General features: G+C 40.7%; 1 protein-coding gene across 4 annotated transcripts in view; it reads right to left on the bottom strand.

Moving 5' to 3' along the window:
* gnb1a (guanine nucleotide binding protein (G protein), beta polypeptide 1a) overlaps window positions 1–14,650 on the bottom strand; it is a 48,553-nt gene that overhangs the window by 13,743 nt on the left and 20,160 nt on the right. The window contains exons 1-4 of one of the 4 annotated variants that reach the window (XM_030054934.1): window positions 5,801–5,934; window positions 4,390–4,494; window positions 2,800–2,838; window positions 2,345–2,451 (exon numbers count right to left, since the gene is read on the bottom strand). In XM_030054934.1, the coding sequence (XP_029910794.1) occupies window positions 2,345–2,451; window positions 2,800–2,838; window positions 4,390–4,446 (203 nt within the window). In that variant the 5' untranslated portion in view covers window positions 4,447–4,494; window positions 5,801–5,934. Of the gene's footprint in view, window positions 1–2,344; window positions 2,452–2,799; window positions 2,839–3,297; window positions 3,319–4,389; window positions 4,495–5,054; window positions 5,203–5,800; window positions 5,935–14,650 lie in introns of those variants that run through there. The other 3 variants (XM_030054936.1, XM_030054935.1, XM_030054937.1) reach the window with 3 other exon arrangements.

Raw genomic sequence — 14,650 nt, 5'->3', positions numbered from 1 at the left:
AATGAACACTCTGAGATGCTCACTTTCTAGTCAAAGAAGAGCTCTGAAATTAGCGGGGTTGGGAACACAGGCCCATAGTTTCTAAAGCAGACCAGATTAAAACATGTCTGCCTCACTGAGTGCCCATGTTGAATCCCAGTTTTTTTTTTTTCATGCTTATTATTTCATTGAACAAAACACAGATTTTGCTTCGCTATTGAACTGTCTAGCTGTCCATTCATTTGGTCTGCTTTCTGAGCAACTGTGAATTTGTGAAGTTATGTAGTCAAGCTCAGAGCAGAATGTGAGTTTGGCGGCAGTTTCACACAGCTGAAGTGAACTGCAACAGAGCAAGAATGGAAACATTAGAAAGAAGATATCCAAAGTCTGGCTACACTTCCATAAAGAGTCTAGTTTGCTCTCCTTATCAGTATAGCCACACTTTCCATCTATTCTAACATTTGCCATGCTCACTACAAGCTTCAGCTAAAGGAAATTGCTCCTGTATTGAATACACTCTGGTGTCCCAGCCTCACTATCACTTGTAAAGCGCAAAGTTGTGTGGTGTGTGTGTTCAGCTGTGTAATGTGTGTACAGTTTTTGAGGGTGGAGTCAATTATGGGGTCATGGATATTGTTAGTAACACTATTACACCAGTACGGTATGAACAGCTCATATTCTTTTTCATTCATTCATTGTTGCAGACTTTTTTTTTTTTTTTTTAAAAGAGATCTTAAGAAACTGACATCAATTATAAAAGAATGAAAATCAACTCTTGAAACGACCCATGACAACAGCAGACACTTGCAGAGTGTCAGTCAAGTCATAAAACACAACTGTAGGGTAAGCCATCACAATCCTACTTTAAAAAGTAAAAAAAATCTGATGTGGGATATGGGTTGTGAATCATCAATTTCATGAATATCAAGGTCTAACTTAAATTCAAGTTCCCTCAATTTCTGATTAAAGGCATCTCTGTTCCAAAGTTTTTCCCTGAAAAACTAAAGCATTCCTTTTTCTACCTGGAAAAGATGCTTAGCAGAGATTGCAATGCATTATGTGACTTTCCAAACACACCGCAATAAAGCCAGAGTGGAATTAACTAGCTTTTGCCTTGCTGGATTAGTGACGTCATTTAGCTACATTTACTGATTAGGAAAAAGTTCAAGTTTACTTCAGTTTGCTTACATTTAACTATTGCAAGTCTATGTTTTTCAAATGACCTGATAACTTGCGAACAGTGAATCTGGGCAATCAGAAATAACTGGCAATATTAAGGATCTGGGCAAAGAGTTTTTAGTTGCAATACTAAAAAGAGTGTTTGGGGTTTTAAGAGGGGACTGTGTCTTTTATCATGTAGCCATGATGGATCTAAGGGTGAACAAACTGAACTTTTAACATTATCAGTAACATTACTGGCCATAGAGGGCAAGTGGAAAGCTGTATTGATAATCAGCTTTCTCTCCAGTAAAAAGACATCATTTCAACCTGTTGGGTGGCCCCCAGTTCTGACTTCAAAGGGAGCTTCGAGAGGTCTAAAGATAGCAGAGTTAGCACCCGACTCTGGCAAACATCTTCATTTGGCCTTCTATGTGGTTGCACCTCACTAAGTAGTCTACTAAAGACCTCGGCTCCTCTAGGAACAGATACAGTGCCAGATAGAAATACAGAAAACATGGACTGCATGTGGACCACAGAGAACTTTTTTTCTAAGACTTGGAACATGGTGACAGTACAAAGCAGTTTAGTTGGGTTGCAATGGTCTCTCTGTGGACTAGAGCACACCTGCACCACAGTGATTAGTTTGCCGGTTGCCAAGGTGAGAGCTGTGTGTGTTTGTTGGAGTGTTTAACTCTTGGGACACCTCTCTATTTGAAGAAAAAGAGCATTGCCTTGTCTACCCAGCATCAGCACAGTGTTAACAAAGGGCGACTCCATTTTGAGTATTTTCTCTACCCTCATACCTCAGCCTCAGTGCACACAAACAACACACACACACACAGTACACATAGACACACTCCAACTATAGTCACTGATGCATGCCCACTGTGCATTCAGCAAAATTCATTGACTATTGCACATGTGTACATACAAATAAAAAAAATCCTATTTGTGATGTTAGGACATTAAGTATTTGATAGGTTGACAGGTCTGTTGAGATAACTGTTAAGAAAAACATCAGTTTTTGAGTGGAAAGACTGAGCTATTGTGAAATGTCTTGGTTTGACAAAGACCCTCAGGATATGTAGACCAGTACAAAGATATGCAGGCAAACCTTTTATATCCATTTCCTGAATTTAAGCAAAGGAGGTGGATTGGTGGGACTGAATTATTTAATGGATAGAAAAGGGCTGAATAAGATTACCTTGAGTCAGTGCCCCAGTGCATGGCATAGATTTTAGCCAGATGCCCCCTCAGTGTCCGTCTAGTGCGCATCTGAATTCGGCCAACAGGGTCGATGTTAGCTGTGATCTAAAGAGATTCAGAAGAAAGAATTACTTTAAGGCAACTAAATAAATACATACATACATACATACATACATACATAAATAAATGTTGAGACAAAGAGGCTATTGGTCTGGAGTTTGTGCTAAGTTTACAGACCACCTTCCACAATGCCCTTGGCCTCATTTTGTTTAACCCTGCAAAGTGGTGTTTTTCATCTGTTAAAACCTGCAACGCTCACTTGACAGTATGACAGACAAGGACATGAACATGTACTCAGCAAACTCTGACCCTACCCACTGTCTGGTATTCAAACTATAATTTAGATAATTGAAAACAGAGATGAGAAGAGAATGGCAGAAACAGATTTCTTACCTGAGACAGGGTAGCATCTGCACACGCTTTCCTGGCATCCTGAAACACAACAGGGCAGTCAAATCTCTTTCAGCCCACCACCCCCTCAGCAAATTTAGGAGTATCACTTGTCTCTGTCACAGTCAGACTCGGTCTTTGTGTTGACAGACCTTATGGCTCACTTCCAACCTGGCGGCATGGGGCAGCTGAGCCGGCCACATACTAGATCACTGTATTCTAGTTCCACAGCAAGTGGGAACACATAATTACTGATAACAATGACACCTTATGACACTGCATTTTAGGGCTGCCTGTCCACACCAATCCTCTGAATTAAAAGAATAAATAAGTTAAAATGATATGAATCATGTTAACTCTACCAGGTGACATCCAAGGTAGTAGGAATTTTAATCATATCAAAATAACTGATTAATAGGTGCCTTTTTGTTGCAATTATGGAACATCAGAAAACAAGGTTGCATGTTAACTGCGTACACAGCAACACAAACGAAATTGAACTCTCATTTGGTCACTATGGTTGGGCCTGCTTTTGAGCATAGATAGAGCATTAACCTGGTCTATAAATTGCAATGTAGTATTCTGCGGTGGAATGCTGTCATCCACTCACTGCTGGCTCTTTCCAAATAATGATTTACCAGATTGTATACATATGTGTCTGTGAAATTTATTGTCTGAAACTGCAAAATATGTCTGCTAAACATGATTGAAAATACATTTTAAGGCTGCAAGAGGTTTGCTTACATCTCCAAACACCAAACTAAAACAGACATGTATTAAATAGCTCAAGACAGTCACACAATTTGTTTTTAGATATGGTACTTAAATAGGTTAGTCACAAACTGCATCTCAGAAAAAATGTGATAACCAACATAGGAAAAGGGCAAGAAAAATGAAATAACGAAATAGAAAAGAGTGAGAGTGGTATGGCAAAAAAACAAAAAAACAAACAAAAACGTCAAAACATTTTATCCCTGTATAAGCTACCTCTAGTTATCAAAAACACAATGGAAAAATACAGTGAGGCTATTCATCAAGGCATCAAAGTCAACACCAGCCAAATGTTGATGAAGTCTTTCAGTTTTACTAGCCACTGTGTCGGGCATTCAAGATCTCCTTAGGTAGCCTTTTATATCCTGATAACTATCATGGTTGCAAAGATATTAAATAGGCTAGTTTAATCCTGAATTCACCAGTCACAATGCTAAAGGATAACAGTTTGCTTTATGTCCTGGAGATGTGGTAGTTAACAAGCAGAAAAGCAAGGGGAACGCTTAATTTCTGATGAGAAGAAATGAATTTTGTTTTCCAATAGTTTATACATCTTAGTGTAGGCAATTGGGGGGAAAACAACATAAAAAAAAAAAAATTAGCTCAATTCTGTAAGATGACACAAGATTGTCTGAGCCGCTTTTCATGAACAACATGAACGCAAACAAGCTTGGAAAATGACAAGACTGAGTTTCTGCATGCAGTCACAATTTCATCAAAGCATTGATTTTAAAGCATACTGCCACCTGGTGGCACTATGAATGTGGATATTAATTAACACAGTAGTAATAAACAACAAAAACTGGATAATGGCGGACTTACTCTGATTTGGTTCTTGAGCTGTTCAGCCTCCTGGCGTAGCTGGTCCAGTTCGCTCATTTTCCTCTGCTAATGGTGTGCTTCGCTCCGCCGCCTAGACTTGCTGATCTGGAGGAGACAAGACATGGACAAGCTAAACCCGCTGACCACACAAACTCATCTGATTCAGAGTATCAGCAATTACCATCACACATATACAGTTAACAGCCCAAAACTCAAGCAGACACTTGATGTTTAACTCTCCAAATCGTGGTGAAGCACATTCCATCTAAGATCTTGGATAAAGGACAATTGCAAGGATACAATATGGCCAGTCTTCACCACTGAATATATAGATACAGATTCCAGTTTGGGATAACATAACATCCCAGACATCCAATCAGTAGGACACAGAGAAAGAGGGAATAACAGCAGCCGAGCACTTTCAAGACAGCTCCAGACTTGTCCTTGCCAGCTTGAAACAGTTACCTAGCAACAGACACTCAGCAGCTAGTTTAGGCTTAAGATAAAAATTTTCAGGATGATGTTGAATTTGTTTTCACTCCCCTCCCAAACAACAGCAAACCCTTGGGCAAACATCTGGCCAACAGTGAGCAGCTGATAACCATTCCTAAACAGCCAAGGCAAAAAGGCAAAAATCCATTCAGCCAGCATACAACAAAACATACCCCTCCTCTGACTGTCAAAAAAAAAAAAAAAAAGAGGTTTAGACTGCAGATATCAAGATAGTTGAGGGGCCGACTTGGATTTCTGTGCACTATTGGAGCCTCAAGGTGCCCAGGAAGCTCTCAGCACTGTGGCCACTGGACTCTAAACTCTCCTCCACCAATGTCATCCCTGTAATCCTGGGACACAGTTGATTCAGCTCCTCCAGCCAAATCCGGTTAAGACAAAACCTGCTGATGATCCTAAAAGCAGTGGCTATCCCGCTGACCCCAATCCTCTGGTCAACACCCTTAGCCCTGACACTTTCACTCTCCAGAGAAAGGAGACAAAATACAAAACAAATGCTAAAGTGAAAAAAAATCCATTGCAACACTGAGCTCTGGCCTAGAGGAATGTCAGCTGATGATGGGATATGGTTTCTAAGGGATGAAACAATTGATGAACACTGCATCAATCAAACTTTAATATTCAAACTGCCTAAATGTCTGCACAAGTCATTGCAAGCCAGCTGATATTAGTTTTCAAAATGGCTGTCCATTACAACAGCCTCTAATTTGTCAACAGACAGTACGTTTTGTAATTTCAGTAACCACATGAATTGTTTTCCCTTGACTTTCTCTTCTCACCCATTCCAAAAAGAAAACCAATTAGACAATTTTGTAGAACTAAATGATTTCCCTGTACTAAAATATGGAACTATACAGAGCTCAAGCCCAGGCTAAGCGTTTATACAACAATAAAAGCTTACCTCCCACTTTCTCTAGGTTTTGATACTGGTCCTCTGTCTTGGGAAGTGTCGAGACCTTCTGAATGAAGACCTTATCCTTCAAGCGCCTGACATCTCAGTAGCTACCTGTCACCTGATTGGCCAGTGCTGCTAAATGGGTCTGCATCTAAGCAATGCGTCTTAACCCCCTAATCTTGTTGATAAAAACGTCTCATGTTAATATCACTGGCTAATTCTTGTCTTCTCTACTATGAGCTTTCTGTGTCAGAGGCAGTTTTAATTGACCTGATAACTGGCCTTTTCAAAACCTGAATCTGTAGGTCATCAGCCTCCTGAACCCAAATACCTAATATTCTAAGAAGCTGGTGCATTTAAAAAACAGACTCAAAACGGAAAGATACAGAGGCTGCTAATGTACAGGCTGACAAAGTCCAGGTCACTGCAGTGTTAGAATTGCATGCCAGCCATTTCTACTGCCCTTCATTCTGTCCATGATGTCCCAAGTATTGATACAAATCCCACTACCAAAATGACCTCTCTTTCAAAGCATTCTGTGTTTTGATCAGGGAAAATGATCTCTTAACATTTGTAATTGTTCCAATTATTATTGGCTAGAGTCCAGGCAATCAACCAACTTATAGCTGTTTTGAAAATGTGAGAATCAAACGTCTTTTGAACTTTTAAGCTTATGTTAAATTGCCTAATGGCTGACAGGTTTAAAACTACTGTATTCTGCGTTACGCCACTATCAGTCCGAAGCATAACTATGTTTTAGGCTTAAGTTCCCTATCCACACACTGGCTTAAGGTAAACAGTCTGGTTTAAATTAGTCATTTATAAATGGATTCCAAATTGTAATCTGTTACTCATTGGCCTTTGTGCCCTGGAAAATGACCTTACCCCTATAACTTCAAAATTCCAGCTCTAGGTCCGTCACAACTTAATTACACAGATCAAGTTGCAAACTGCAATACTGGGCAGTAATCTTTATTGGTAACGAGTGTGATTTTTTTTTTTTACTTTAGGGAGTGGGAGCTTTGCAATGGTGGCGGAGGTGTGATTCAGAGGGCTCTTTTTTTTTCCCTGTGCTGGTGGTGGGGGTGTTGAAACCACTGGCAGCCCCACAGATAGAGCCTCGACTCTGCTGCCTTCTCTTTCAGCCAGCTATTTTTAGAGAGGTGGTGGGGGAGGAGGAGGAGGGGGAGGGAAGCAGACTTCACATTTTCCAGCCAGTCCTATCTGCTCCGACATCTCAAGCACAACGCAGTGACAAGGAGAAAGGAAGTGTAATTCGACTCCACACACACAAACACACTTCACAGGCATTTTTCTTTTCTATAAGGCACTGAGCATGCATGTATCACCGTACAGACACTTCAAAATATAGGTGGGCTGACCGTGCTTTTCTGTAAAACAAATTTTTTTTTAAAAGTGTTTACACAAGAGAGACATCATCTCCACTAATTTTGCTTTTACCACAAGACAATAGCTGAGGAGAAATCTCTTTTCTACAAAAGATTAAAACATTTCAACTGCTATATATTTGCATTTAAGCAGGTCATTTGTGAGATTTCAGGAAGCAAAACTTAAGACTTCTGAGATTTTTTCATACTATTCTGAAATACATTTTAAGAACAATGGCTGACAAAAGTTGCCAATTCCCCTTTTAGCTCGACTCACAGGTCTAACAATATTAATTGGCATAGAGACAACAGAATAAGAATTCTTCAAGGATGTGATGCCCAATTGTGTTAAGTAGGCATAATGTACTACTAACCTGGTTCTACAATAAAGAAACCATACATGCTAAGAAACGGTTGCATGTTGAAAAATCAGAAGGCTATTAATAGGATCTGACACAATTTTCAGAGACTGAAATTATGAGATATTAAAAAAAGAACCTCACTATACCTTGCTGGAAATTAAAAAGGGTAATAAAGCAGAAGATAAGATCTAATTCCTAATTACTGATGACAAGTGACAAACAGATGTCATGCATAGTAAAGTGTAGCTGTGACCCAACATGAATGCATGAATGGTTTTAGTTGGCATTGCTTTACAAAACAGGGTGACAGGCAGATTTCTGGGGTCAAAAAGAGGCTCCGCCCAGATGACGTGATGATGTGTGGGGCGGGGGAAGGAGTGCAGACAGGGAGATGTTCTGGCGCACAGGAGGATAGAGGAGAGGGAGGCGAGCTGGAGGACAGAGCCAGATTAAACTAATGAGAGTGAACAAGCAGAGGACGATTGGGAGGGGAGCTGTTAATTAACCCCTTGGTGAAAGAGGGTGAGGCACAGAAAGCTTCCCAGCACTAACAACCAAGCAGAGGAAGCCAACAGCTATTCACCTAGCCGGGGGGTTGGAAAGCCAGCAAGAGGGCTGGATATGGAGGTCCATAGTGGGCGTGTTTACACTAGAGGACATTTTTTAAGTGTTATTTTCACATCTGCTTTTGAACCAAGTGCTTCCTGTACATGTGTATATACACACATGTACAGCTGGTCATGTGAATACAATGCACACTTACTATATAACCTGCATTTCTTTTATTTGTGCAACTCATATTCTTATCTTATTTCATATAGTGCATACTTTTTCATTTTATCTCAGTATGTTTAATTGCTATTATTTTGCACACTCAAAGTTTATATATGTAATTTATATTCTGCATACTTTCACACAAAATGTCTGTTTTACATGTTTTAGGGTCAAAATTGTCAGTTGTATCATGTTTAACAAACTTCATTTGGTATATTCTAATGTTCTATCATTATTATTCTATCATCACTATTTTTCCAATATCCAAAATTCATCTCATCTTAGAGCTGTGGCTGAAGGTGTGCTTTGTGTTGCATAAACAGACAATCGGGCACAGAAACTAACTTTGGTCTAGCACCTATAAGAACATCTGGCCAAGGCTGAATTCAACGACATTATGCCCGATTAGACGCACACACATGCACACACACAAAATCAGTCAGTGCACCTCCTGCAGCATTTCACATGTGCTGTTGCATTGCCCCCCACCATGCATGATACAACAACCCAGAGGGTAAATGTGGAATTAGCAAACAATATGTTCAACCAACTTCTGTTGAAACTTCATGTTCACTTTCAATGTTTAAACACATGCAATAGGCTTAGGTGGATTGACGACTGAATCGGCCACCACCAATGGACGGAATCCATCACGATTGCCAGTTCAGCTGCTGATGCTGTGAGATTAAGGCTGAGTCCTTACTCTATTGTATGTGTCACGGGTGACATCTTTAGTTTGGTCAGCAACATGTATCATTGCAATGAACAGGAGAATGGCAGGAAGTTTCAACTGTAAATGAGATGGAATTATTTGTTTTTCTTGAGGAACTTATTTTGCAAGGAATTTGGTGCTACTGTGACACAACCAATTTCCAAGTATAGAGACAAGCAATGCTCTGGAGGCTGTCAATCTCAAATCTAGGGCTGTAGTCAACCAAAGAAAATCTTGGTCCTGAAATTTCGACCAAAAGTCGACTAATCAGGGGGCGGCGGGAATACAAAAAAAAAAGTTACTATTTTTAGATTAATTAACTAGTAGCCTACCCCGTAGCCTTTTCCGCCTAAATGAATTATAAATAAACATTAACAACTAGTATTTGCAGTATATTAAATCATTTTTGACCTAATTATTTTGCACTGAATGACACACTCGAATCGGTCGACTCTGACAGCGTTGCATCACGTGCACCTACGCAACATCATAGCCTATGATTTCCCAAAACAGTACTATGTCAAGCTGCCGTTGTCGCTGGTGTGTGCGCCTACAGTTATAAAACGATGATTAGACTAAAACTTTGAAATATGCCAATTCCGATGTGTTTATACTCAAAACTGACGGAGCAACCTAACGCAGACATAGCGACATAGCTTACCGTTTTTAGGTGATATGTTCGTCATTGAGCTGTGATACGCAATCTGTTGTTTGCAAAGTTTACATTCGACTTTTTTTCCATCTATTTTGGTGAAATGCTGCCACACTGACGTCTTTGACATGGTAGAGGTCTAAATGTTCATTAAACATTCTTAATTAAGCAAATATTCGGAAAACCAGGTCTAATTTTTTCTTCAATTCAGAACATACGAGCCTACCTATCTGTCTCCGCCAGTGGGTTGGGCTAATCCAAAATTGTGAAAACAAGGGGGTGTTCTGAAGACAGACTGTTACCTGTGAAACAGGGTGTGCTGAAAACACCCCCATTAGCACTTAGTGCTTTATTCCTGATAAAATTAACATGGCAAATAATCGAGCAATCAGATTTTGGTTGACCAAGAACGTATCGACCAATAAATCGACCAGTCGACTAACAGACTACAGCCCTACTCAAATCATTGTCAAATCACCATAGTATTTTGGGTCAACAGTGACTTCACTGAAGGTCAGTGGGCACCTTTAGACTGCATTCACACAGAATCAGGTAATGTATGAAAAATACCAGTCCTCCCATTCATTAGAAAGTGGGTATATCATTTAGGCTGCAGCAATGCATGCTGCAGGGAGTTCTGCAAAAAACACACAGCCGTCCAAAGTTGATTACCTGTACAAATTTATGCAGTGGATATATTTTTTCTATTTAAAATAAGTTCACTGCAGAGAGAGTACACAGGTCAGATCTACTTAGGGCCCACTCACATTAGGCCCAGCTGCTCCATATCGTGCTGAAGCACGAATGCCCCCCGTCCCCAGTTGGCCTGCACTCAGATTACCCCAAGCCCAACCATGCTTAAGCGCGACTGCCTCTGGTACGTACGTTATCACGTTGAAATACGACACACGCGTGGCCCAACGTCATCATTAATCAACTTTTGTTTATACGTGGTTGCAGCAGCACAATGGACAACGACACAGACAACATGGTTGATTATTGATTGCGTACTATACTGAAGCACACCTCCTCCCACCGTGCCAGAGCAGAGGAAGTGTACTGTACTGAATAGAGCGCTCACACTAGTCAAATAATCCGGATTTTGGGGTCAAACATGCTTGGGCACAGCACGAATGGGCTAATGTGAGTAGGCCCTTAAGCAACCAGAAAAGTGTGTCCCCTATCATTCTATTGGTGGGGCGCAGCACCTTGCCAACGGAGCCTCTCGCCTCGCCTGAAGGTCACGCTAAATTAATTTGATTTAATTTACTCAATTTTCACATTAAGAAATAAATAAAATCACAACAGAAATAATTTAACGTCACGTTTTTATAGAATATGTCTAGACCGTGTTTTTATCAAATAAACTAAGTATGTTCAGGTTGGTTATTAATCTAATTTATATAATTTCAGTATAGGGCTTATCTGGTTGGAATGAGCTCTGCGATCTTGTGAGAAGGTAGGGCGGGGCTCCGCTCTAATCACACAATAGTCACACACGTGCGCACCCATCCACAAGCAGATAGAGAGAGGAGGAGAACAGAGGAGAATCACACCTGTACCCCTTTAAGTGAAATAAATAATTCATGTCCCGTTGGCTCCAGCCGCCTGAAAAACAGGCAAAAATATCAGCGTTTTTTTAAACGCATGGTAAGACAGCCTGAATTTGAAGAATACTGAGCAACTTATTAATGTTGTCCCCACCCTCCAGAATGTTTGTGTGCCCCCAAAGTTTTTCGGGTGTGCGCACATCCTCCCTCACCAAAGCCGGAATCCTAGGGGAATCACTGATAAGTGTTAAATAAATGTTCATTTAAGATCATTGGTCATTGGTAATTATCAAATTGTTGTATTTTATCAGATCCCAAAAACATGATAACAGTATTATATATCTGCCATCAAAAGACCCACAACGGCTGACCACCAGCCTGAATGCAACCCACTGTCATGCTGTGGTGACCAATCAAATAAGCCAGCAATTAGACAGAGCGGGCAGACAGCAGATAGACAGACCATGTCGTGCTGTGCCGAAACCTCTGCGGGCCGATGCTGGATTGCCTGATTTTGTGAACACAGCCTTACAAAGATACTCCACATTTTTTAATTTTTTGTTATACGGTAGTTTTTTCCTGTTTGCCCTAGCAAGCTAGTTTGCCACTTACTATGATGCCACTCGCTTTCAATTTCAGTTATACCATTAATACAGAACTGAGGAAGAAATATTTGTACTACATCACCAAGTAGCCATTAAATAAAAATTAACAGGTCAAATGTCATAAAAAAAAGGTCTTTAAACATAGGATGGCTTTTCAAGATAACTCCTCCCAGGCAGAGATTTAGTTCTGGATAACAGAGATGCTACATGTACACACACACACACACACACACACACACACACACACACACACACACACACACACACACAAAGAAAGCCATGTATTAAGTATGAGGTGGTGTTGGAGGTGGGGCAGGGAGGGTGGTCTTAATAATTTAAGCCCTCCTGCTTCGATACCAGCTGCCCCACCCCTTGCCTGCATGACGGCCTCACCCCTTCCTGCCATGTCTTCCTGTTCACTCACTACTCTGTAGGACTGCATATTCGAGCCCTTGAGCGTTTGGCTTGTGGTTGATTTGCTGCTCCTAGAAGCCTATGCAGAACAGCAGGATGAGGATGGGGCTACTCTTTGTTGCAAGTCAGTCGATAGCTGGCTGCGGCAGTGCCTCGTCTACTGATAAACTGTGCACACTGCCTCGGCCTCAGTGAGTGCAGCAGAGTCTCTCTCTCAACGAGCATTTCCTCATTGAGGGTGTTTCCCTTACTGCTAACATCTCTTTCTCACTCCTTCGTCAAAACACTCAGCGGATGTGGCAACAGTGCATCTTTTACAAATATCTCTCTCTCTGCGGTTTGTACTAATACTACCAATGCACCTGCCAGTGGCAAGTGTCCAGCCGGGCTGTGAGCCAGGCTACACAAACAGCTGCAGTACCATAACAGGTTACACAGGAGATCCTGATTGGTAAGCTAATGCTAATAGACAAATGCACAGAGAGGAAATGCAGGGAGAGGACAGTGAGATAGCAATGTAGTGGATCAGTAGGAGGTGCTGTATGTGTTGCTGCTGTAGCAAAGGCTAGGTTGGCAGCCCAGTCCAAAATAGGTCACTCTGATTAGGCCTACTAGTCCATGTTGGTACACCAACACTTGAAACAGACTTGCTGTAAGCAGCTCAGTGTACTGCATGAGGATCCCATGAGACGACAGTCATATCCCGTCTTCTACTGAGATTACATTACTGAAGATTTAGAATAATGTGGCACAGCAACCTCTTATAAACTGAAGAACCTCTAACAACCTGAAAGAGTAACACAATAATCTTCACTGAACATAATGTTTAGTGCAAATGATGATGTTCATAAGTGGGGAGAGATTGTGCCAAAATCTTCTTCCTAATTTCACATTTTTGCATGAGCAGAGAAATATGCGCCAATAAATATTTGCACAAGCTAAATACTGGGAAAAAAACCTGCAAATCTGTAATGAAAATTCTAGTGAGTAAACACTGCCCTTGTTTATTCTACTAGTTACTATCTCACATTTCCCTAATCTGCATTTGTATACCCAGTTAAGAGCTACTAATTTTAGCAGGAAAACTGAATGCCTCCTGCAGCCTAACTGACCACATCAAAACAATAAAGGAGATTAAAATAAAGCATTTTACCATAAAGGCTCAACAGCTTGAATATTATGGTAACATATCCTTAACTCAGCTCAACAATTAAAGCACCAAGATGCTATCATACTGGCTAACATACTTCCTAGCCTGTAGAAGGAGTGGTAAGATACTGAGGGGCTAACAGCTAACAAACTCCACATGCCCAAACATCATCACTCCATAGGAACTTAAAGTATCACTTCACACAAGCTGCCTTTTAAAAATGATAAAGGGTAGATTTTAAACATGTTTAAGTGGTAAGCATGCAGCATGACAGTTTGATGAGACAGGTGCATTAAAGGCTCAAACCACAGCATATATACTAGACCCTCCAGAAAAACACGATTATGCAATCGCATGAATTCCCGCATATATCAACCAAATGTCGCTGATTATGCAGGGGTCAATTATTTTCCAAAAGGGCGCCTAATCCCCACAATAATTGGAAATTCCCGCAGAAAATATGCGAAATATGCGGGTCTCGCTTGATTTTACAATTTCCTCATTTTTCCGCATAAAATGAGAAAAATATAACTAAAATAAATAAATGGAGTTGTGATGTTAATTTATATGCGACGCCTGGCCCGACATCATCAGCTCACGCATTCACAACACAAGACAACACAACAAAACAACGAGCTAATGGAAGAACGGCGCCCACAGGAGAGAGAAAAGATGATATTGCACTGAACAGGGTTCCCACAAATGGTGCAATAAGGCTCTTAAACTATTTAGACCTATAGGTTTGGCTCATTGAGAGCTGTTATTTTTAGAGTTTATACCTGATGTTCAACAGTTGAGTTTAAACCGTTTTTGTAAACACTGTAGCAGATGGTTTGTTCTACTGCAATTTATACCTCAGCTGGGGTCTGTTTCACAAAGCAGGTTTAGTGAAAACTCTGAGTCTGTTGACCCCGAAATGAGGGAAACTCTGAGTTTTCCGTTTCACAAAAGGAGGTAACTCAAGGCAGAGAAAGAGGGGTAACTCTAGCCTGTTTCACAGAGGGAGGTAACTTAAGCTCTCGGTCAGTTACCGCAGTAACAGACTCCATGAAACTAACCTGGTCGGGACCAGGTTTTTCTCATGAAACCTTGAGTTTCTGTGTCCGCCCTCTTGCAGCCACACACGGTAATTTAACTTCCTCATTCATTCAGTCAGTAGGCGAGTTTTGGCATGGCATATTAGTTTTGCCATCTGTTATTTTAAAAAATAATAATGATTAAAAAAACAGTGAGTAGGCCTTTATTAGAA

Source organism: Myripristis murdjan, chromosome 7 (genome assembly GCF_902150065.1).
Source record: "Myripristis murdjan chromosome 7, fMyrMur1.1, whole genome shotgun sequence".
Taxonomy (NCBI): domain Eukaryota; kingdom Metazoa; phylum Chordata; class Actinopteri; order Holocentriformes; family Holocentridae; genus Myripristis; species Myripristis murdjan.
This window is presented reverse-complemented; position numbering and strand designations above follow the sequence as displayed.